General features: G+C 44.6%; 1 protein-coding gene across 6 annotated transcripts; it reads right to left on the bottom strand.

The window, feature by feature from the left end:
- Positions 1-6,362: 6,362 nt before the first annotated feature.
- On the bottom strand, positions 6,363-11,891 carry LOC128344473 (proto-oncogene Mas-like). 6 transcript variants are annotated; one of them, XM_053294658.1, is made up of 4 exons: positions 11,796-11,891; positions 11,001-11,124; positions 7,374-7,781; positions 6,363-7,118 (listed from the first exon to the last, which is right to left on the bottom strand). In XM_053294658.1, exons 3-4 carry the CDS (start codon positions 7,742-7,744, stop codon positions 6,503-6,505), a joined length of 987 nt encoding a protein of 328 aa, XP_053150633.1. In that variant the 5' UTR covers positions 7,745-7,781; positions 11,001-11,124; positions 11,796-11,891; the 3' UTR covers positions 6,363-6,502. The 6 variants fall into 6 exon arrangements, with proteins under 6 accessions (XP_053150633.1, XP_053150643.1, XP_053150605.1 ...); XM_053294668.1 differs by having other exon boundaries at positions 6,363-7,475; XM_053294630.1 differs by having other exon boundaries at positions 6,363-7,781.
- Positions 11,892-23,168: the final 11,277 nt, after the last annotated feature.

The raw sequence follows: 23,168 nt of genomic DNA on the forward strand, positions 1-23,168 counted from the left end.
TTGTGGTATCTATTCCTTTTGAACAAGTGATACAAGTACTATATTCTAATCATGAGTCTCATCCCACCAAATTTCAGAGATACCTATCAGAATTGCCTTCTTGTGTTAGGATTTCAAGTTCCTCCTGTTTGTTTCACATATACTGTGTATTAGTATATAGATGTTAGAGAATGTGGGTGTCTTCTGGCTTCCTTCCTGCATTTTGCTACTTCTTTTTGGCACACGTTTTCTTCTCCCTTTACTTCCTAGTACTACTCTTACTATACTATTACTAGACTACTACTAGATTACCATACTACTACTACTACAGTGATTATTTATATGTATATAAATACCTGTACTTGGTTTTATATTTGGTGCTGGGCTTTTGTCCATTCCACCCACTGCAACAAGTTTCTTAGAGTAAAGGTTTCAGGTTCTCCAAACACAATTCTTCCCCTAGCTCTCAGCTTTGCAGTAGCAGCTGTCCAGCCCACACCAGCAAAGTGGTTCAGGGTGCTTTCCAGATTAGACCCGCAACGGGGTCACAGTGTATCTCTGAAGTGCGTTTCCACACTTCCCACGTTGTGACACCACAGTCCCTACATTGACTGCAGGGTGCCGTTCACATCTCCAATGCCTTGTTTTGGATTTAATCACAGCGGTTCATTGATAAAACGTTATATGTCCAGCATAAAAAGGTTGCTGTTTTTTCGGGTTATTAGTTTTCGTGAAAATGCTCCCCCTGCTGGGTGCTTTGCTATTTACATTTTGAATGCGATTTGCCTGAACGAAAGCATTTTGCCGCTGTTGAGCGGCTAATCTGGAAAATGCCCTGGAGAAGATGATGAATCAGACACTATATGGGGCTGTGTTGTCTCTCCTAGGACTATGGTCAACCATTTTGGCTGCAGTAGCAGGAGAGGTGAGATGGCATGGTCCGCTCCATTTGCTCAACTGGGGCCCGCTGCTTTGCGGCTCTTCCTCTCTCAGAACTGTCTCCTTCAGTGACCAGTCCTTCTGGTCAATATGTATCTTGAAGGTTTGGAATCTGAACTGGCTTGTTTTCCTCTCAACTACCCACCCCTCTTGCATCATGTCAATTAGGGTCAAACTAGACATGTACACAAATGCCTTCCTCAAATAGCCATGTAGGAGACAATTTGCCACTTGAAGGGGTGATTTTCAGTTGGGAAAACAGCACACGGGGAGAGATCCAGCCTCCCTGTCCCTGTGAGCTGCAGTCCTGACCAGGGCTGTTCCCCTGCGGCTGTTTTTAGAGAAAAAGAGGCACTTGCAAAGTGGAACACACCACTATAGCCGCTTGTAGGGATGTTTATTTTGATCCTTAGGCTGTAAGCCTGCTGGCACAGCCTGTGTAGTCTTCTAATCTATGTATAGCATCTAGGAAATCAATTGTTGTTGTTATCCATTCTACTGAGAAGAAACATGGGCTGACATCTTGACTAAGCATTTGCAGAAGGACATCATGCTAGTGCAAAGCTATTTTGCTAGCTCCAGGCACGAAGTCTGGAGTTTGTGCTCCTAGTGTTGCACTATAGCTAGCATGCTTGCACTTGTGCAACAAGGTGCAACGGTGGCACTTCTCACTTGTTTTAAATGTGCAACTGCACAGTTTTACAATTGCACAAACCCCTAGTCTTTTTTTTAGCACAAACATGTAATCTGTATGCACTAGTGCAACTTTGCTCATTACGCAAGCAAAATCAGGATGCCATGGTTTCTTTTGGGAGTAGGACCAATTTCTCTCAAATCTTATTCTCTTCTGTTTAGAACAAATTTCTTCAAAGGCTATATGACATCACAAAAACCATTGCAAAAGGACATTGCAAAATTAATTGCAAATTGAATCACCGCAAAAGGACATTTTTAATAGACTAAACAAATTTCAAAGTAATTAGAATACAGGAGTAATATCACACAGTCATGCTAAAGATTTAAGAATACAGGATTAAAAATTAATGAGCAAATCAATTCCATAGAGATAGGGGAGGTTCCTCAGTTAGGGCAGGTGGGACATTGCCCCCATTCTTCCACCAAACACACCAAGTGACCCCTAACATTGCAATTTTCTGATCTCTCTCTCTTTCCCTTTTCCAAGTCTCCTACTCCTTGATTTCTGGTTTAGGGACGAAGAAAAGATGGCACTGCAAAAAATCAAGTGGTTTTTGCAGTGCCACCTGCTGGCCAGCGCTTGCTTTAACAAGGAACATAGGAAACCACTTTCTACCGAGTCAGTGTTGTATACACAGACTGGCAGCAGCTTCTCCAAGATGACAAGCAGGAATCTCTCTGCCCTCAAGGGAACTTGGAACAAGCATGTCAGAGATCTTCCCAAAGTGGCTCCACCTCCTAAGGGGAATATCTTACAGAGCCCACACATGTAGTCTCCTACAGGCGAACCCTGCTTAGCAAAGGGGACAATTCATGCTTGCTACCACAAGAATAGCTTTCCAAAAAGCAAGAGCTATCTAGCAGGTGGTGCTGCAAAAAATCACGAGAGGACCCTACTCTGTGTCTCAACACAGCAAATTTGCACTAGGAAGGAAGCCAGAAGTCAGTGTTTCCAGTGTGTGGAGGGTGAGTAAACTCATGCTTGGATCTTGCACAAAAGCTTCTCATGTGATGCTTTTTATTGCTGTCTGGAAGGTCTTCTCGCCCCTTCATTTCCCACTTGCCTGCCTTCCCTTCAGGGGCATAGCAAGATTGCATTGGGACCAGAGACGAGATTTTAAAATGCCCCCCACTCAAAGTCCAGGGCCTCCGCACACCCCAGGCCCTCAAGGATTTAAGTCTGATATTTCAAAATAAGTATGCTGCCTGGAAATACATTTCACTGAATACGCACATGCACACTTCACAATATATAGTGATATGCATTGAATACTATATATTTGTGCTACTTTTAATGCCTATGATGTGAACATGGTTCGTCCCTGGGTCCGCCTCTTAGTCAATCAAACAGACTCAGTGGGAATCATTTAGAGGCTTTTATTGCTACTTCAGTTTAGCAATAGGTAATCACTGGGCTTATGCTCTCAAACCAATTACAGTTTGCTTATAGGTGCATCTTACATTTATACAAACAATATGAATGATGCTGACACCCTAGACACAGTATACGTGGCAATAAAATGGTGGACTAAGTATCTAGTACGCATGCGAATGATTCATTGTTCATCTGGTGATTACTCCTTATTTGGTTAAATCCTGTTTTCTTAACTGTCAGCGAAGAACAGTGAGAAGAACCTTGTGAGAACCAAGTTTCATAGATACAATTTAGTGGAGAGAGATAATGATGTTGATCATGAGAGGCAGTGATGTCCTTGAGCTGGGCTGGGGTTACTTTAAGTTAGAATGAGGTATTCTGGGCAAACATGGAGTTTCTTTGGTTTTCCACAATATATAGTGATATACTATACATTGAATACTATATATTTGTGCTACTTTTAATGCCTAGAACACACTAGAAACACTAATTATTAAAATTGGCCCCTCGCTACAGATTAGCAAAGGAGACTGTCAACCATGCAGTGTGAGCCTATGTATGTTTTCTCAGAATTCTGAACAAATTCAGTAAAGTTTGATTCCAGGAGGTTTTTTACACAGGGCTTTTAGAGCCCTTTAACACACATTTCCTCTGGAATGGAGGTGCTGCATTCACATGTTGGCCAGATTTACCCTGAAGTCTCTGAGAGTGATTGGGGAGCAATTCATATGCAATTCAGGTTTTTCACTGCTTGTTAGAGTGTAGCCTGATTTATGTCCAGAGGTTTGTTTTTTTTAAAAAATCCACTATTTTGCGTTGCTTCTTTGGGCCAACTTCAATTTTGCAGTAAAGCCTTCCAGTAAACTTGCAGTAAAGCCTGCTGTGTGTAAAAGTCCCAGGTAAGTGTGTGGAAAATTGCAGCCTCAGGCAGCAAATCTAACCACATTTAGCTGGAAGTACATTTCATTGAAACCTAAAGGACTTACTAGCAAGGAAAACATGTCTACTTCAAAATAAACTCCATTGCATTAAACTGTCTGAGATCCTTCTCTGGTAAGTGCATATAGGATTGCACATGCTCAGGGATGTAAACCAAACCAAACCAATTTGTGCTCCCAGCATATTTTGCTTCCTATAGGAGACCAGTAAGTCCCACTGAAGCAAGTAAGAGAGATGGGGAGAAATAGAGAAAAGAGCAAGAATTAGCACCATTCCCCAGGGGAAAAAAAAGGGGGGGGGATGAGGAATCTGCCTCTTCTTGGTAAAATTTTAAGATAGATGAGATATGCCAGGGCTCAAGGAGCTCCTGAAGTTACGCCCTCTGTCCTAAAAGTCATTCTCCCTCCCTGCTCCCCAATGTGAAAGTAGGGCTGGTTGTGGTCTCTCACTCTACTGAGATAAAAACCACTCTCTGCAGGTGCTCAGAAGCAGGGTCATCCCTAGTGGGGTGTGGGGCAGGGGCGTATCTAGGGTGGGGCAGGCAGGGCACGTGCCCCGGGCACCACTTGAAGGGGGGCGCCATTTCATAATATATATATTTTTTAAAAAATGGCTGCTGAAAACACAATGGCCACTGCACATGCTCAAATGGCCTCTGTGAGGCCCTAGGCCAGGCCAGGCCTCGCAGAGACCATTTGAGCATGCATAGTGGCCATTTTGTTTTTAGCAGTCATTTAAAAAAAAATTAAAAAATGGCCATGACACATGAATGGTCCCTGCAAGGACCTAGAAGCTAGCAGAGGGAGGGGAAACCTTTACAGACCCCCCAGCCTTTAGGAAGCCCCTCAAAGGGACTACAGGTATTATTTTTAATTCAATATAATATAAATCACTGTACACCTATTCAGTTCGGCACTATGTACAGAGAATTAGGGCTTGTGAATAACGAGCTGAAGCTTATGAGCTAGGATTGTATTCATTTGCTCTTACTTTGTTTCTTGTGATGAGAGAGTTAAATGTGATGTCTTAATAATATGGCTATTAATGGTGAGTTTGTCTTTGAATCAGTGTGAAATCCTTAGTATTAAGGCCCACTGGGAGTTTCTTGCTCTCTTTCTCTCATTTTAACTGTCTTTCTGAAATACTAGAATATATTCCAAGCAGTGACACAGTTTACTCTGCATATCCTTTAATTATTTTCAGAGTATCTGGGGAAAGTCAAATTCTCCATTTATTTTTAAAACTTATGTAATCGTGATGCTACAATGCACAGTAGAGAATTAGACAGGCACTTCTGTTATTTTTCCAAGTACACCTCCACATAGTATTTGGGTATTTCATGAGCCCCAGCATACTGAAATTTGTAGTTTCCCAGCATTTTTTGGTCTGGCTAAGTCCACTGCTAAAATAGTTTTTGAAAGATTAAAAGATTAACGAGCTTGACTTGTATTTTTCAGCTGATACCAATCAATCAATTTATTTATTTCAGTCATAGACCAGTTCAATAAGATAAAAACAGATAAAAAATAAGATAAAAACAGCAATAAAAGTTCATTACACCATGTGAGTCCGCATTTGACATATTATATAGCAAAATTTAGCCACCGTATATACAACATCAGAATTTGGATTGGTAAGCAAGTAATTTAAATAAAATTCATCTTGATGACCAGGGAAATTATTCAAAAGCGGGGCTATTAATTTACATCTTACTTCTCTATAATAATCGCAATACAACAGGACATGAGCGGTTGTTTCAATATGGCCAGATTCACATGGACACACTCTAGATACACGACGTGCCTGTGAATCTTCCGAATAGGACCGCTGTAGGTAGATTCCAACTGATATTATGGTAAAGTTATCTGAAAGATGGGTGTCAGATGTTTGGACAGGGGGCGCAATTTCAGTGCTTGCCCTAGGCACTATTTTCCCTAGATACACCACTGGCTGGGGGGCAAATCAGCATGTGCAGGGCCTCCTTAACATTTCATATCATTACAGAATCATACTGAATGATGACATATAGTATAAATAGTGTGAGTGAGGTTTTTGGACATGCCCAACCAGCTTGGCATTTCTAAAGAAAAATAAAATAAAAGCACAGCGCATGCTTCACAGTTCTCACTCAGACCTTCTGGATTGCAAAACAACTTGAACATAAGTGCATTTATAAGAATGAATGAATGAATGAATGAATAAAATATTGTTTGTTCCAGAAGTTTTTGTAATTTTCTGCCATGAAACAAGCCACTTATAGGACTTTTTAGATAGTTTTTCCCCCCGAGGCAGTGGCCCCCCAGTCTCCCCTTGTTTAATCATAGTTACGCCCATGTTTCCCTTCCCTCAACATTTTGATTCTTGACCACATGGCAAAGCAGAATTGGATAAAAGACCCGAATCCCTACTAGAAAGTGATGTGGATTAATGGAAGTAATCAACAGTAGTAATGTTTTATATAGTACAGAAATAATACATAGTAAGTATATAAATAGTAGTAGCAAGTAAGTAACTAAATATTTATTCTAAAGCTGTGAATGCTAATCAGTTTCCCCATATGAATAATGATTCCTTTCAACCTTCTTCTGGTTCCTGTGCATCGTATGCCTGTGCTTCGTATGGATTTGCTTCCTGTGCTTCGTATGGATTTGCTTCCTGTGCTTCATATGGATTTGCTTCCTGTGCTTCGTATGTTTTTGCTTTTGGTGCTTTTTGTTTATTTGCTTTATGTGCTTTGTATGTATTTGCTTTTGGTGCTTTGTGTTTATTTGCTTTATGTGCTTTGTATGTATTTGCTTTTGGTGCTTTGTGTGTATTTGCTTCCTGTGCTTCGTATGTATTTGCTTCCTCCGCGTCATATGTATTTTCTTCCTGTGCTTCGTATGTATTTGCTTCCTGTGCTTCGTATGTATTTGCTTCCTCCATGAAAGCTCTCTCGAGATACATAGGGATGGGTTCAGCAGCCACCGACTTCTTTGAATATCCAATATAGAGGTATAGAAAAGGATTGCCACTGCTGTGGATGCAATCAAGCATATGAAAAGCTATAAACAGCATTGGGACATGCAAACTTGGAACCCAATAGGCTAAGATCTCAGTAACTCTTGATGAAGCAGACAGTACAAGAAACAGCAGGACTGAGACCACAATGGTGATGTCAATCTTGGCTGAAGGAGATGTTTTCCGTATTCTGGAAAAAAGGGCCAAAGACGTCAATATCAGGATAGGACCAAAAATCAGTAAATTTACGACCAGTTGGAATATTCTTGCAGGCTCACAACTGAACATGACTTCACTGTGTGATAAATTAAAGTGCAGGTGGCAGGCAAGATATACCACCAGTGTCACTACAGCAGACAAGATCCACAAAACAATACATAAAAAGACTGTGAAATGCAATGGCCGGTGACGTTCGTACCAGACTGGACAAAAGATAGCGAGATACCTTTCAGCACTAATAGCTGTTAGCAGATACAAGCTGGTGTTGAATCCAAATGCATGCATAGTCTCCATTTTAAGCAAAAGGCTAAGACCGATAGGAACTGGTCTGAAAAATAAAATAAAAACGGTAACATAGAAGAAAAGTATAATAAGATCAGCAGCTGCCAAATTTAGGAAATACACAGTGAATTTTGTTCTCTGGATCCTGCTGTAGAGAAGCCACAAGACCATTCCATTCCCAATCAATCCCATTATGCAGATTGGAAGAGAGACTATTGGCACTATTCTTTCAAAGTAGTATTGAATCTCTGATTCTGTGCCAGTGTTCTTGGATGCATGGATAGTGTGTGAAGACCAGGCACTTGCCTCTTCCATTGCGACACTATCAACGTGGTCAGCAATTCATCACAACCTGCCAAAGTCAAAAACAATTTGTCATTATAACCCCTGCTAACTGGGCAAAGAGGCACCTCTTAACATGGTGATTCTCTTTATTTAGTAGGGGGAGAGTAACTGGCCCTATTCATCCCCAGCACAGGACCTCCAGTGGCTGTTGCTGGTGTCTATCTGATGTTTCTTTTTCGAGTGAGTCCTTTGGGGACAGGGGTCCATCTTATTTGTTTGTTATTTCTGTTGAGAAGAACAGAAGTAGGAACACTTCAAAAGGTTCACCTGTCAAGCAAGGACATTTGTCTCACAACAATATGCACCAATATGCTTTAGCTGGGAAAGGCCAACTTGAAATGGTGACATTTACTCAAGTGGCTGCTTTGTTCTGCATTATGACGGCATCTCAGCCTTTGCTTAGGGGACAAAGGCATGGTGGGAGCCTCAAAATCTGGTGTGGCCTTTAAATGTTCTTACAGTATGATCCAGTACAGAGCTTCGGCCCTTCTGCAGATGCTGGACTGCAACTCCCATCATCCCTGACTATTGGCCACTGCAACTGGGGATGATGGAAGTTGTAGTCCATCAACAGTTGCAGACCTGAAGTTGTACAGCCCTGTTCTAGTACATATCCCCATCCAGTTATCCATTGGAAGATTATGTTTTCCTGATGCGCCTGTTTAAATGACACTTGGGCACTTTCTAGATTAGACCTAGGGATGTGCATGGAACCGCGGAAGCACGATCCGGCGCCGGCGGGGGTCTCCCTTTAAGGGTGAGGGGGTTTACACTTACCCCTCCCGCCGCTTTCCCCCTGCCGACGCTCCGTTTTTGCGAAAGGTTTTTGGGGCGGCAGCGTTCCTCCCTGCTGCCCCTGCCCTTGTTATTGTCCGGAAATACCAGAAGTAACGATTGCACATGTGTCTGTCACCGCACACGCCCACTGCACACATTGCGCATTGTGTGCGCACATCATGCAACAGCTTGCGCACGCAGTATGTGATGTGCACGGTGGGTGTGTGGGTGTGCATGGTGGCAGGTGCACGTGCAATTATTACTTCAGGTATTTCTGGACAATAACAGCGGCAGGGGCAGCAGGGAGGAACGCTGCCGCCCCAAAAACCTTTCACAAAAATGGAGCGCCAGCGGAGAAAAAGTGGTGGGTGAGGTAAGTGCAACACCCCCTCACCCTTAAAGGGAGACCCTCCCTCTGGCGCCGGCCCGGCCCAAGTTCGAACCGGTTCCGAGGCCTCTATAATGGCCTCCGGACTGGTCCATGCACATCCCTAATTAGACCCTGCAGCAAGGTCATGTCATATCTCAGAAGTGAACTTCCACACTTCCTGTTTTGTGACATTGCAGTCCCTACATGGGCAGCAGAGTGCCGGTAATGTGTTGTTTCGAATTTAATCACTGCTATATAGAGCTAGGACATTGTAGGAAGGCGTAAGGAAACTAGGTGTAAGGAAATTGCTGGTTTGGTGGGTTGTTTCCACAAGACTGCTCCCCCTGCTGTTTATTTTTTGAATGCAACTTGCCTGAACGGAGGCATTTTGCTGCTGTTCATTGGCTAAGCTGGAAAGCGCCCAGTATCTTTTTTTTTCCATTGAGAAATTGCTGTTGTGCATTGAATTTTTGCAAAGACAAGAGATGAACAGAAAACAAATACAGCAGCAGCATGCTTTGGCTGTACTTTCCTTCTTCAGGGGAGTATTTTAAACCAAATGTATCCAGCATTGAATGGAAATAGGAAGAATTGTCTTTGGTCCATATGTAGCAGATTGCATTGGTTCTGTTTCTAGCAAGCACATAATGCCATCTGTACCTATTCTGGGTGTCAAAATGCAGTCTGCCATAATTGGCAACGGAACTGGAAAACTGTGTTAGCAGGTAGTTAATTTGGTATTCTGACACCCCTGATTTTTTTAATGAATGAGATATTGGGAGAAAAGATGTTTTATTTTGTTCTACCTAAATGTAATAATTGGCCTTATGTGCTATTAGAATACATTTTTACATTAATATTTCAAGGTACCCTAGGATGTGTAGAAGTAGCATTTAGCTTGTTCATCACATTGTGAATTCCTTGATGATTTCACATAAAAGAAGTTATGCCTGTTTCCTTCTGTTAGACTTCAAATGGTTTGCCATTCTTTCCACTAGATATGTAAAATATATGTCCCATTGTATTCTTCAAACTCTTCAAATTGTGTGACCAAGATAGGTTTATTACTAACAGAATAAGGCAGAAGACCGTGTTCCTTCTAGGAACCCAATATCTTGGCTTCCCACACCTAACTTCCCCCACAGTTGCATGTCAACTATTTCACACCAGTTTGCCTTTTTGAAGAGTTAGCTCTCTGCACATTGCCCCTGTCCTCCTCTGTGACAAGTGCAGAAATAAAAGCAACATGCTCATGCAACCGGAAGGAATATAGAAGTTAATATATTTGAAAGTCTTCTCTACTAAAGCTATCTTTAGTGAAGACATTTCATTGGAGAGCAGCTCCATGTCTGATGTTTCAAAAGTCACACCTGTCTGAGAGGCTCTGGATTTGTTTTACATCTAGCCTATAGGCAAGACCAGTGTATATGGAAATCGCCCCATGCCAGTGAGTCTTCTAAACAGTAATTAAGGGGCATAGGTGGCATCAAAGACAGTGCAAGTCAGCTAATGGCCATTGGCACTGGGCCTACACGCTGGGGTGGGAAGATGGAATCCTATATAGTCCAAGACCTTGCAGGCTTTGAAAAATGTGTGGGGCAAGGAGGAGCTGTCCGCAGCCTCTTTTCTGCACTCTACACCCGTTTCCAAACCTGCATACATCAAATTGGGGCTCCTTCTTCTCTCCTACTCACCTTTCAAAGACTTCAGGGGTTGGGTTGGAAGCTGGGAGTATTCAATCTGGCACTTGCAGACTTTGAAAGAGGTGTGGAGAGAAGGAGTTGCTAGCAGTCTTCCCATTACCTCTTTAATTTTCCCTCCCAAGGTAGCCCCGGTGGAGAAGGGGCCCCGGTCAGCACTCTTGTGCCTTGATGGCCCTCTAAGACCAGGAGTTCCCCCTTTAAGGAGTAGCCAGCTGGATGATCTAAGGGCCCACTACTATCTGATTGATGGGACTGGATGTCCATGGATCTGTGGATCATAGGGGCTGTGCCTACGAGATATTGAGCTTCCCTTGCCAGAGTTCGCAAGCTTGACACACATGGAAAGAAGAGTGAGATGTGAGCACACTAGCCTTACTTCTGGAGAGAAGACTTGAGAATTGAGTGAGTGATGAGAATAAGATGGTCTCTCTTTTTCACGGTTCTCCTCTTTCCTTCCCTGCCACATCCACTTCCATCAGACAAGGTATTTGTGCAGTGATCTGCTTAATAAAATGGCTAATGACTGTATGTTCTTAAGAGGAATAAATCAAACTAGTTGTCCAGGCACAGAGCAATAGCATCTGCACCCCTAGTTCTCCCTGACTTCTCCCTGACTCTCCCCCCCATTCAGCCCCATTTCATTCTCCTCCTGCCCCAGTTCGTTCCCACCCACCTCCAGTTTGTTCCCACCCACCTCCAGTTCTTTCCCACCCCACCCACCCCATTTGTTTGCCCTCGGCAGCCAGGCTTCTCTTCCCCGTCCGCTGCTGCTTCTCCACCAGTCCCTTCCCACCCGCCCACCTGCCAGCCAGCCTACCATCATCTCCTCCCGCCATCCATCTCCCCAGGCTGGCGGGGCTTCACCCGCTGGCCGCCCACCTCCTCAGGCCAGTAGGGCTTCACCCATCAGCCGTCTGCCTCCTAACACCTCCTCTGCTCCAAGCCCAGCAAGGTCTGGCCTCGCTGTTTCCCCCCGCCCGCCCAAACTCCTGGCTTCCGGTGTGTCTGGAACTCTCACGAGAGTTCCGCCATGCATGTGATCTCCGCCACAGCATGTCTACAAGAATTAAATATAAAGATACACTCCAAATTATCAGACTAATGAAGATCTTAGTATTTTTTCTCCAGTGAATTGATATGAGCAGCTACAAGATAGGAAAATATATACTACCTTGGCCACTCCAATTCTCTTTTCAACCCTGTTTGATCATGCTTCTGTTCTTCATAGAAATTTATGACTGCTTTCACTATGATGATGTACTTTGTATGTAACAAATGGAGTATGACAATGTCATGACTTCACAGCAACTGTCAGCTGCACAGTGGTGAAGCTCTCAGTGGAATCCTCTGGTTCAGTTTTAACCAGGCTTCAAGCCAGGATTTGGGAAGACTGCCTCAATTACCTTGGAAAAGAGGGCTCCTGTTCCACTGTGATTTATAGTAACTCTGTTAAGAGGTGTTTGTTCTGCCAAACTTCTGATTCTTCATTGAATATGACATTTGTATGTTTCTTTGGTATCACTTTGTATTTGTATTTTCAACTTTGCTTTTACAAATTGTTTTAGGATGGTTTATTGTGTTTCATTATGTTATTGTCAGATGCTTGGAGGGCATGTGGTCAACCTGCAGTAAACAAACCAAAATGTTTATCCTTGTGCTACTATCTATATGCTGGGGTCTTCACTATAGCAGAACAGCAGCCCATTGGCTGCTTGGCCAGGAATCAGTATTCATTGAAGAAAACTGGACCAGAAAGGGGATCTTGAGGGGAGCTCCAGGTGCTTCCTGACTGCTTTGGTCTGGTATATAAAGTGTGGATTCACACAATCAAAAAGATCTCCAATGAATGTTAAATGCCAGTTTAGCACAGTGTGCATGCTCCTGATTTCCAGTTGTGTGAACCTAGGCATTTTTGACAATGTTGGGGTGGCAAAACGCTGACCTGATATTTACCTGACATTGGGCCAGTTCAGTTTATACTTTTAAATGTGTGATTAGTATATCTGTGGGGGTTTTAAAATACCTTTTTGGAAAGCAGCTTCAGACTAACAGACCAATGTGGGTAGAATGAATTCTTTCAGTCACATGTTTAGGATCCTACTGTACCTTCCTTTCACAGATGCACCCCCCGCCCCTCCTGCTTCCTGTCTCAGGCTTCCTTTGTTGTATTTCCTGCTTCAAATACAGCACCAAGAGGAACATTTAAAGATTAGCTATAACAAATCTAAAATTATGTGCTTTAAAAATAAAGCAAGGACATTTATATGGACCTTGGGTGGTCATAAATTAAAACAGGTCAATCAAATAAAATATCTTGGGGTGGTTTTTCAACAAAATGCCGGGAAAGCGGCACATATGGGAATGGTAGCTGATTCAGCAAAACATTGTGTGATGGCAATTAACAGATTTTTTAGAACGCAGGGAGCAGGTTTTATTCCTGTGGCTTTAAAACTATATTCAGCAAAGGTTATCCGTCAGCTTTTATATGGGATCCAACTGGGACCTTATGCAAATGTTGATATGCTAGAAAGAATTCAATCAGGTTTTTTGAGAGTTATTTTTGGTACTACAAGATGTACCTCAAATGTAATTTTGTATATGGAAGCCGGCCTTATAAAGATCGGATCTCGCGCCTGGCTTCTTCTTATGTATTTTTGGTTGAGAGTCCACTTATGTTCGGTGGACCAATTCCTCAGTTTCTATCAATAAATCCACAACCTCAATGGTGCACTGTAGTTAGCAAAAAGCTTGCTACCCTAGGAATAGACCCTGAACAGCTGCTGGAGTTAGACTTGGTAAATGCTAAAAGAATAGTGAAACAGCGTTTGATGCTAAAAGAATAGTGAAACAGCGTTTGACAGATATTGAATTACAAAATAATTGGACTTCTTTAACAGAATTCTATAAAGGAGTAAGAACTAGACGGGATCTTTTACCAGCGAATTATTTGTCCCATATTATACTCAGCAAATTTTGTTGGGCATTTACAAGAGCCAGAACAAATTCTTTTCCTTCTGCACTATTAGCCGGGAGATACAGTGGTATTCCCCTGGAAGAACACTACTGTACACTGTAGATGTGGCAGTGGGGAAATAGAATCTATTGAGCATATTCCATTATCCTGTAAAATACATAGGCAATTGAGGGGGCACTTAATTTTACCTTTGGACTGTAAACAGACGGATCAATCTGCTGAACAACTTGTTAAATTTCTACTCTCTGATGAGGATGTTTCAATTTTTAACTCTGTAGCTAAATTTTGCTATATTGCTTTTAAGATGTATAATGAGAATCTATAGTGTTTCTTATAAATTTGTTTCGCTTTTTGCATGTATGGATTGTTTGGTCTAGGACCATAAATAAAACTTGGCTTGACTTGACAGCACCTTCCCATACATATAAGTACATAAAATTATTGAGTAATTGTTGTATTCTATTTAGTACAGTGGTCCCTCACCAACCATGAGGGTTCTGTTTTTGGAAACCCTCACGGTTGGCGAATTCATGGTAGATGAGCCATTGGTTTAAATGGCAAATGGGGTTAGGGGAATCATGGTCATGAAGCAACCGAAAACAAGGTAAAATATTGAAAGTAAGGATGTGCACGGAACTGCGGTCTGGCACTGGTGTGCGGGGCTCTTTAAGGGAAGGGGAGGGTGTACTTACCCCCCCGCCACGTTTCCCCTGCCGGCACGTTTGTTTGGTAAAGCTTTTGGGGTGGCAGGATACCTCCCTGCCACCCCTTCCCCAAGTCATCAGCAAAAGGCTTCAAAAAGCCTTTTGCGCGTGTGCACGTCGCGTCTCTGCGACGCACGTGCACACATGACACGGAGACGTGACGTGCGCACGCGCAAAAGGCTTTTTGAAACCTTTTGCCGATGACTGGGGGAAGGGGCGGCAGGGAGGTATCCTGCCGCCCCAAAAGCTTAACCAAACAAACACGCCGCCGGGGGAAATGTGGCGGGGTGTGTGTTAAGTACACCCTCCCCTGCCCTTAAAGAGCCTCGCACACCAGTGCCGGACCGCCCTTATGTCCGGAGGCCTTCAGAATGGCCTCCGGACCAGTCCGGGCTCATCCCTAATTGAAAGAATCACCCCCTGATGCCCCAAAATGTCCCCGACCCCTGAAATGATCCCAAACCCCATTTTTTAAAAATCACCATACGGTGGATACTCAGGTCATGGTTGGCGAGGGTGATCACAATTTCCCATTTGCAAATACTCAAATCCACAATTGGGAAAACTGCGATAGGCAAGGGACAACTAGTCCTTTATGTTTTGTTTAGAACTTTGTCCCAGTGGGGATCCTGTAGAGAGTGTGGGGGATGGACTCAGAAAATTAAAGGGAGGAGAAAGAGAAGGAGAAAATGGAGTCGTTCCTGTAATAAAGTCTTAGTTGAACAAACATAAGACTACTTGGCATTTATGAGGGAACATAGGAACATAGGAATCTGCCATATACTGAGTCAGACCATTGGTCTATCTAGCTCAGTATTGTCTTCACAGACTGGCAGCAGCTTCTCCAAGGTTGCAGGCAGGAATCTCTCTCAGCCCTGCAACCCTATTTTGTAACTGAATTTATGTCCTACAATTTTGGAAACTGGATTTTCGTGAATGTCCATAATATGTCCAACCTCCTGCAAAAAACCTGGGTCTCGCTTTTCACTCTGCGTTGGCGCAAGGCAGCATGGGGCATAGCATGGTGGGGGAAAGGATCTTTCAATGGTAATATCACACAAGTATTAAAAAGAGAACACCTACTTGAGAGATTTGTTATTCACACTTTAAAAATGGAAGGTTGAACCGGATCTATTTAAAGGATCCTCCTCAGTTAAGCAGCTAAGGAAAACAATTTATGGAGAGATTCTAGAAGTGGGTTTCTTAAAACCTGATTTAGAACATAAACGCTACAAACACCGCACTTCACAGTACTTGTTGCAACCCGATCACCCTATCGCAATCTTTAAGGAGAAAAAAGTCCCTTTCCATTTATGGGAAAAAGGTGGCGTTTATACCATCAAGTACTACCACTTAATGCAGCTAAGCCATGGCTCCCAGAGGACCAGCAAGAGTGCCTTAAAATCACCTGCAAACAGAAAGCTAGTGAGCTAGGTAAAACATTCAGAGAAACCCACTCACATTTCTTAAAAGAGTGTGTGGTAGCCAAAAGAGTGTGGCAGGGAGTAAGCAAGTTGTTAGAGTGGCCTGATTTGGAAAAACAGACTTGGGAAGAACTAACCTCAGGTCTGAGCGATAGAACCTCCTTTCGAGGTCCCAGAAAGAAACCTTCAAGGAAACGGGATGGAATGGGTGCCCTCGTACTAGGGAATTGGAACATTCCCCTTCTCGTAATCAGGTTAGTAAACTTGTATGTCATTTATGCAATGCTCCTGCATAGGAATAGGGAGGGAAGACGCGACCAAGAGGTTCACGCAGATGAGACAGTAAATCTCTTCTGGAAAAGTTTGTATGGTTATGTGCAAAAAGACAAGAGTATCTCTTCTAAACAGCAATGGGACAAATTGTGGAAATGGATGTCGGACGTAACCCCCCCGATTACCTGATGTGCCTTGAAATCCCCCACCCCCGAGTTACAGTACTACCTGCATATACTTCATAACCTTGTGGGTTTCCAAATCCTTGTGTGTAAATCTTTGTAGATATATCATGTACAAACAACCACTTTGTATATAATTGTGCTTTGGCAACGTACTGTATGCTTTGGTAGTTTGTTGGTTCAATTAAAAAAAATCTTTTCCTATTAAAAAAAATCTTGTCCTATCTTGGAGAAGCCAGGGAGGGAACTTGAAACCTTCTGCTCTTCCCAGAGTGGCTTCATCTCCTGAGGGGAATATCTTACAGTGCTCACACTTCTAGTCTAGGGAAGCAGCTATAAAACAGGAATGCACAATGATCAGCTGTTGAGATGCAATTCTTTTCCATGGCAGAACTGAGAGCTCTTGCTCCTTTGTCTTCTCCAGAGACATGCTTACCTGCCTGCTAGCTTGAAGTACACAAATTAAATGGGCATGTTTGGAGATCTCAAGGTGCACCCAAGGTATATATATTAGTAAAAGGGCTTGAGCAGTTTGCAAATATTCATCCAAATATCAACCTTTTTATCTCTCTATGTGACTCTAGTCTTTTCCTGTCTCTATGAGATTTCATTTCCCATGCTTTCCAATGAGAGAGTTTTCCCAAATTTACTGGGAAGGTAACAAACTTTCCTGGTGTTTGGGATTTTGGGTGGGAGTCTGGGTGAGGTCTGGAAACTACCTGTGAAACAATGGCAAAGCCAGTCTGCCAGCGGCCTGTGTCCGGCCATGGTTGTGGCCCTGCTCACCATGCCTCCCCTGTCTGATGTCAGACATGGGGTCCAGCAATGTCCCCACGTCAGACGCAGGGGTCATGGTCTGGTTCCTGAATGGAGCTGCGCGGCTCCGTTTGGGAGTTAGGGCCAGGCGGCTCTGTGTTTGCTGCGCGGCCAGGAGAGGTTCTTTGCTGCCTTAAAGGCAGAGGAGAGCCGCTTCTGGCCAGGCTGCAAGTGCAGCGTTGGCCATCCAACGCCTGAACAGAGCCGCATGGCTCCATTTGGGGGTTAGAGCCAGGCCGGCGCTGTGTTTGCGGCGCAGACAGGAGCGGCTCTTCCCTGCCTTAAAGGCCCCACTCGGGAGCTAAACCAGCACCTCCTGCAGCTGATGTCAGATGTGGGGAGCGTGTCTGGGGCCACACTTGTGGCCCCTGATTGGCAGCGATCCAGTTTCTTTGAACCTGTCTCCCCAACGGTGGCTCTGCCCCTGCTGTGAAAACTGCATCTTTCTGTAATTTGTGGTTTAGTTTTGGAGTTTCAAAGTAGCCATTTTTGGAAGGGCAGTATAGAAAAAGGAAGGAAGGAAGGAAGGACCTACTTGGTGTTCTGGTTCCACCCCACCCCACACACCTTGGGATGTCTCCTCTTGCAGACTCCCCATTTCAATCCTTCACCCACTACAGATTGACTGGGATCTTTCTAGGCAAAATGCTCTCTCAGATCCTAGCAGGGAGAAATGTCGTGGGGAGGGTGTAAGTGAGGCACTAGAAGACGGGGAAATGAAGACAAGAGCCTAGAGCCTTAAGGCTTTCCCATGATGGATAGACTATCCCTGTTTTTCCTTTCCCAGCAAAATAAAAATTCAAGTTTAAAACTAGGCATGTGCACAAATTGTTACAGACCAGGCCTGATCTATATACTAAATATGCTCATTAGCTAGTATATAAAATAGGTCTGGGCCAAGTTCTTTTATATTGGTGACCACGTTTGATCTGGAAACAAGGAAGAAAAGAGATCCAACCACTCAAAGATTCAATGGGCTTTATTGAGTATAAAAGAATAACAACATAATCTAGCAAGCAGAAAGCAGAGCACTCTATCAAAACAGAACATCCTAACCAGTACCAATATTCACCGTGTACCTAACTAACTTATGTGTGGGTAATTAAATCTTCCTAGATTCTAATACATTTCAGATACAGGCAGAAAAGAGGGGGGTGGGTTTGAGAGAGGCTGAGGGCTGGCATGGTTTGGAGTTAGTATAGGAAAGGAAGGGGGGGGGGAGAAGGGAGCAGGGAAAAGATGGAGGGGAATCCAAGGCCTATAAAGGAGCAGCATATTTACCCAGGATCCAAGGCTGGAGAGAGAAGAATCACTTCAGTTGAAGAAGTGAGGCGCTTGCGGAGACAGGAGCTGTGCAATTGCTTCAGATCAGGCAGCTTGGGCAGCAGAACTCAGGCATTGCTGTAGTTTCTGTTCATGAACAGAGTTCCTGCTTTGCCCCGCAGCTTTAGCAGCAAACTCTGGGATCTTGTGAGCAGCTTTGCTGTAGGCAAAGATTGCTCACTCTCTGTCTCAAAAGCCTCATTCTTACAGAAAAGGCTCCAAGCCCTGTGCACATTCCTGAGAAACTCATATGTTGCCAAAAATCAAGGTAGGAGGGGAGGAAGTGACCTGAGTGGGATGGCAGTGGGCAACCCACATCATGTACCCTGCACTGTATTGAGGATGAAGGAAAAGCACACCCCACCCCATCCTGCCCAGATCACAACTTGCAGATGTGATCTTGTACTACCTCCAGGGGCGTAACTAGGGAAAGTGGCGCATAGGGCAAGTAGTGAAATTGTGCCCCCTCCCCCCACCCCTATCCAAACATCTGACATGCATCTTTCAGGTTACAGGTTAACAGATGCAGAGAGAGAGAGAGAGAGAGAGAGAGAGAGAGAGAGAGAGAGAGAGAGAGAGAGAGAGAGAGAATGAATGAATTAACAGAGACTTTGGGCTGCTTCCATATTTTTTCCTTTATATTATTTTAGAAAACAACCTTCAAATAACAAATAATAGTTTGCCTGCCCATCAAGAGCATTTGTTATTTCATTCTTGATTCAGGAGCATGACAGGAAAGTGACACATTCAAATGGAAAATGGAGAACAGCCTTTGGTTTGAAGTCTAACATGGTATATATATATATTGGACTCTAGCTTTTATATTACATTAATCCCACTATGAGCAAGCATCCCACTTTTCTTTGTATCATTTTAAAAAGCTGCAAATGCTGTTTGACTAAAGGTGACGGTGGGCAAAAGAGCATGATCTGTATCACCAACATATATGCCCTTCTCCATCTTTTATAAACTATATCCTAGGAATCTATCCTATATAAGATGTATCCTAAGAATCTTATCATATAGTCCTGCAACCAGACACCTGCATCTTGTTTGTGCAACTCATGCCAATTGAACTGAATTGAAGATCCAGCATGGTGTAGTGGTTAGAGTGTTGGACTAGGACCAGGGAGACCCGAGTTCAAATCCCCATTCAGCCATGAGACGTGCTGGGTGACTCTGGGCCACTCACTTCTCTCTCAGCCTAACCTACTTCACAGGGTTGTTGTGAGAGGAAACTTAAGTATGTAGTACACCGCTCTGGGCTTCCTGGAGGAAGAGTGGAATATAAATGTAATAAATAATAGCAGCAGCAGTAGTAGTAATAATAATAATAATAGCCACAGAAATCACCATCGGCTAATTACAAAAAGCAACTTTACTGGGAACAGCCTATATTCTGCAATGATATCTATAATAATAACAACAATATTGATAATAGAATTCAGCCAACTCAGGTCCTTGGGAAGGACTCGATGTCTGGATAAAACAAACCAGTTAATAACACCTGTCTTACTGTGATGATGATGATGATAATGATAATGATAATGATAATGATAATGATAATGATAATGATAATGATAATAATAATAATAATAATAATAATTCTTAGTTACAGAAACAGACAATGCATCAGCTTCTCATACTTGCATCATATATCCCTGTATGGAGTGTACACTTCAGAGTAGTAGAAATACAGAGCTATAAAACTTGTAATCATCACAAAGATTAAGTCAGCAACAATATTAGTTAGGAAAATCAAACTCTCAGAGAACACCGTGGAAATGTTTCATTCTTATCAAGATGCAGTTCTGAAGGAATTATGATTACCCTGCTGTAATGACCATCTGCTAACATCTGCTATAAGCTTGCAGTGGATAGAGGAATCACAAGCTTTTGCTCACATGCAAAGAGGGTAAAAAATAAAAAAGAGTAAAAATAAAGCATAGGGGAAAGTGTGTCCTCAAAGAGTTCACAGACTAATATCATTAAGTTTCAAAGAGCAGGAAGATTAGATAATTTTGCAGAAGACTCATCCAGCTAAGACTGCTATAAACTGCATTTCTCAAACAGAAACAGAAGAAAGGGGATGGATGGGGTGGGCGAAGAGGCACACCTCAACCGCTTCCCTCCGCTCTGCCCAGCCAACTGCACGCACGCACCACTTCCCTCCTCCTCCGCCCCTATTGCGAAGAAAGGCAAGGGGAAGGGGGATGGATGGGATCATTGGGATAGGTGGGGGTGGGGGAGAGGCAGTGGAACGAGCCAAGCGGCTGCTGCAAGACCGGGAAGGCAAGCCTCTTTTCCTGCCTCGCCCACACCGACCCCATCCACCACCATGCCGGTGGTGAAAGCATGTTTATTTTTCAAGTTAGTAGAACAAACACAAGGTCTGTCCCTCTTTCCATTACACACATGCACACGTTCAAGACAGAGGGGCTCAATACAGAGGGAGGAGTAAGCTGGTTTAAATAGTTGGTGGTTTAATAGGCAGCTTTGCAAATTGTAGTGACTTGCATTTGTCCCGAGCTCCACACCCCACATATGAAAAAAAGGCAGCTGCGCTCCCCTTCTAAAAACTCTGAATCCCAAGAACATCACCAGTTCCAAAGGGAAAGGTTGTGAGGGAAAGGGACCCCCCACCCCCTTCCCAAAACAAAAGTTGTCAAGAGCCAGTGTGCTGCCTGCCATTCCTAACTCTCCCTCTCCACAGGCCCCCCCCATCCCAGCTACTTACTTTGCAAACAAGCTGGCTCCCTCATGGGACCAATGTTCTCCTCCTCTGCTGCTGCTGCCTCCTCCTCCCTCCTCCTCCTCCTCCCTACTACCTCAGTTATTTTTCTTGCCACCGCCCGCCGCATGGCCAAGGGGATGGGCGTGGGAGGGTGCCTGTGTGTCCTTCTACCCTTTACCCCCCTCATGGTAGTGGCGCGGCGGCAGCAGATATCAGATCGACGCTGGGGCCTGCCTGTCTGGCCCGGCATTGCTTCCCAACTGCAAGGTGCGCCTGCACAGTTAAGCCTATTAACTGCGCAGGTGCGCCACCTCGCAGTTTGGAACGAAGCAACACTGGGCCAAACAGCAGGCCCCGGAGTCGTTCTGCTGTTGCTGCTGCCGGGTGGGGGGTAGGGGGTAGAAGGGCACGCAGGCACCCCCGTAGCCATCTCCTCGGTGGCGCCCACACAGAGGCAGCAGTGAGAGCAGCACAGAGCATGCAGGGCACCCAGAGGTGGCAGTGGTGAGCAGTGCGGGGTGCAGGGTGCTCGGAGGAGCGTGGGGCACCCGAAGGCGGTGATGGTGAGCTGCACCCACTGCTCAGGCTGCTGCCCACTCACGCATCAGTGGCACTGGTGTGGCACCCCCACAATTGGGGAAAAAATAAAATATTTAAGAAAAAAAACTTAGGAATTTTTTGTGTGTGTGGTGGAGGGGGCAGGCAGGGCATGACAGGCACTTTTGTGCCCCCTTCACCTGGCGCCCAGGGCATGTGCCCTGCCTGCCCCACCCTGGTCACACCCATGACTACCTCTGCTGTCTTGGCAGCCTTCTCACCCACCTGGCCAGGTCCCACCGTTCATGCTGAGCCTGGCTAGACTGGGTGGGCTAGGCAGCACGGCAGCCAGCCTGCTCTCTCTGCCGGGCCGTCGTTTGTGAAAGTTGTGCTATCAGGCACGGTCACCTAGCATGGGCAGGTGGGCTGTTCAGCATTTGGAGGCTCTGCAGGCCTGCGGGGGAACAGCCCTCCCAAGACCACTACTGGCTAGGAGCGTGGCTGGACATTTCTCCTATTCAGCTTCTGGTCATGAGAACGAGCCTAGTATACATGCCAAACAGAGCATGGACATTCCTTATCCCAGGGTTTGACAACCATTCAGAAGTGGTGTGCCAAGTCTGCAGGATGGGGACTCAAGGTGCACCCCTTCTGAGGCCTGCACACACAAGGCCAGAGGAGATGGTCATGGCAGTAGCAGCAGCTGCTGCTCCCACCAAGGGAGGAGGAGAAGGGGGAAGGGCCCCAGCCCTTTGCTGCTGCCTCTTGCACTGCCACTTTCCCTCCTCTGCCTTCACTCCCTCCATCTTCTTCACTTCCGCTGCCGATGTGCGCCAACTCCTCGAGAGCAGCAGCAAGCCTCTGCACGCCCTCCCTTCCTGCTGCTGACAGTGCTGCTGCTGCTGCTGCTGCCACCACTGTGCTGCTAATCAGGAAGTTCAAGCACATAGGCAGTGGAGGTGAAATGATTTTGAGCGGCATTTCACACTGCTAATCCAATCTGAATGCCATGCAAAAGCATTTCATGTACCTTACATTACTGACCTCTGCCTTATCCTTCCTATCATCCTGCCAAGCCTGTTGCTAGCACTGTTGTGCAGGCACTGGGGAGTGTGAGCTTCCTTGTGTGGTAGGGGCTCAGGCACTCAAGGTACTGTTTACTATATAAGAACTGGCCTGATATGCCTCTCCAGTCTGGGCTTCTTGTCAGCCGCCACCTAGCATGGGCAGGTGGGCCGCTCAGCATTTGGAGGCCCCAGCATTTGGAGGTGGAAATGAGAAGAAGGTGCAAGTAGTCTGACCAGACCTCTGATCACCAGCCTGACTTGGAACACATTATCTGCATCTGTCCCTTAAATTCATATTGGTCCATTTTAATACTTGAATGCCTCCAACCTTGTCATCTTCCTCGGGCCCTTTAATGTCATTCCCTTGCTTTGAAACATGATTGCCAGTCTGCTTAGACCATGTTGAATGCATCAGGCCTTGCTGGGCCCTAACAAGGTCCAAGTCAGGCACCTGTTAAAGGAAACAGGATACCTGAAAGAATAAGGGATTAGCTGAATCTGTAATAATTA

The sequence above is a fragment of the Hemicordylus capensis genome, chromosome 1 (assembly GCF_027244095.1).
Source record: "Hemicordylus capensis ecotype Gifberg chromosome 1, rHemCap1.1.pri, whole genome shotgun sequence".
NCBI classification, from domain to species: Eukaryota; Metazoa; Chordata; class Lepidosauria; order Squamata; family Cordylidae; genus Hemicordylus; species Hemicordylus capensis.

Bases quoted from the DNA above. Each gene is read 5' to 3' on its own strand.
- LOC128344473 (XM_053294630.1), bottom strand. From the start codon at position 7,744: ATGGAAGAGGCAAGTGCCTGGTCTTCACACACTATCCATGCATCCAAG.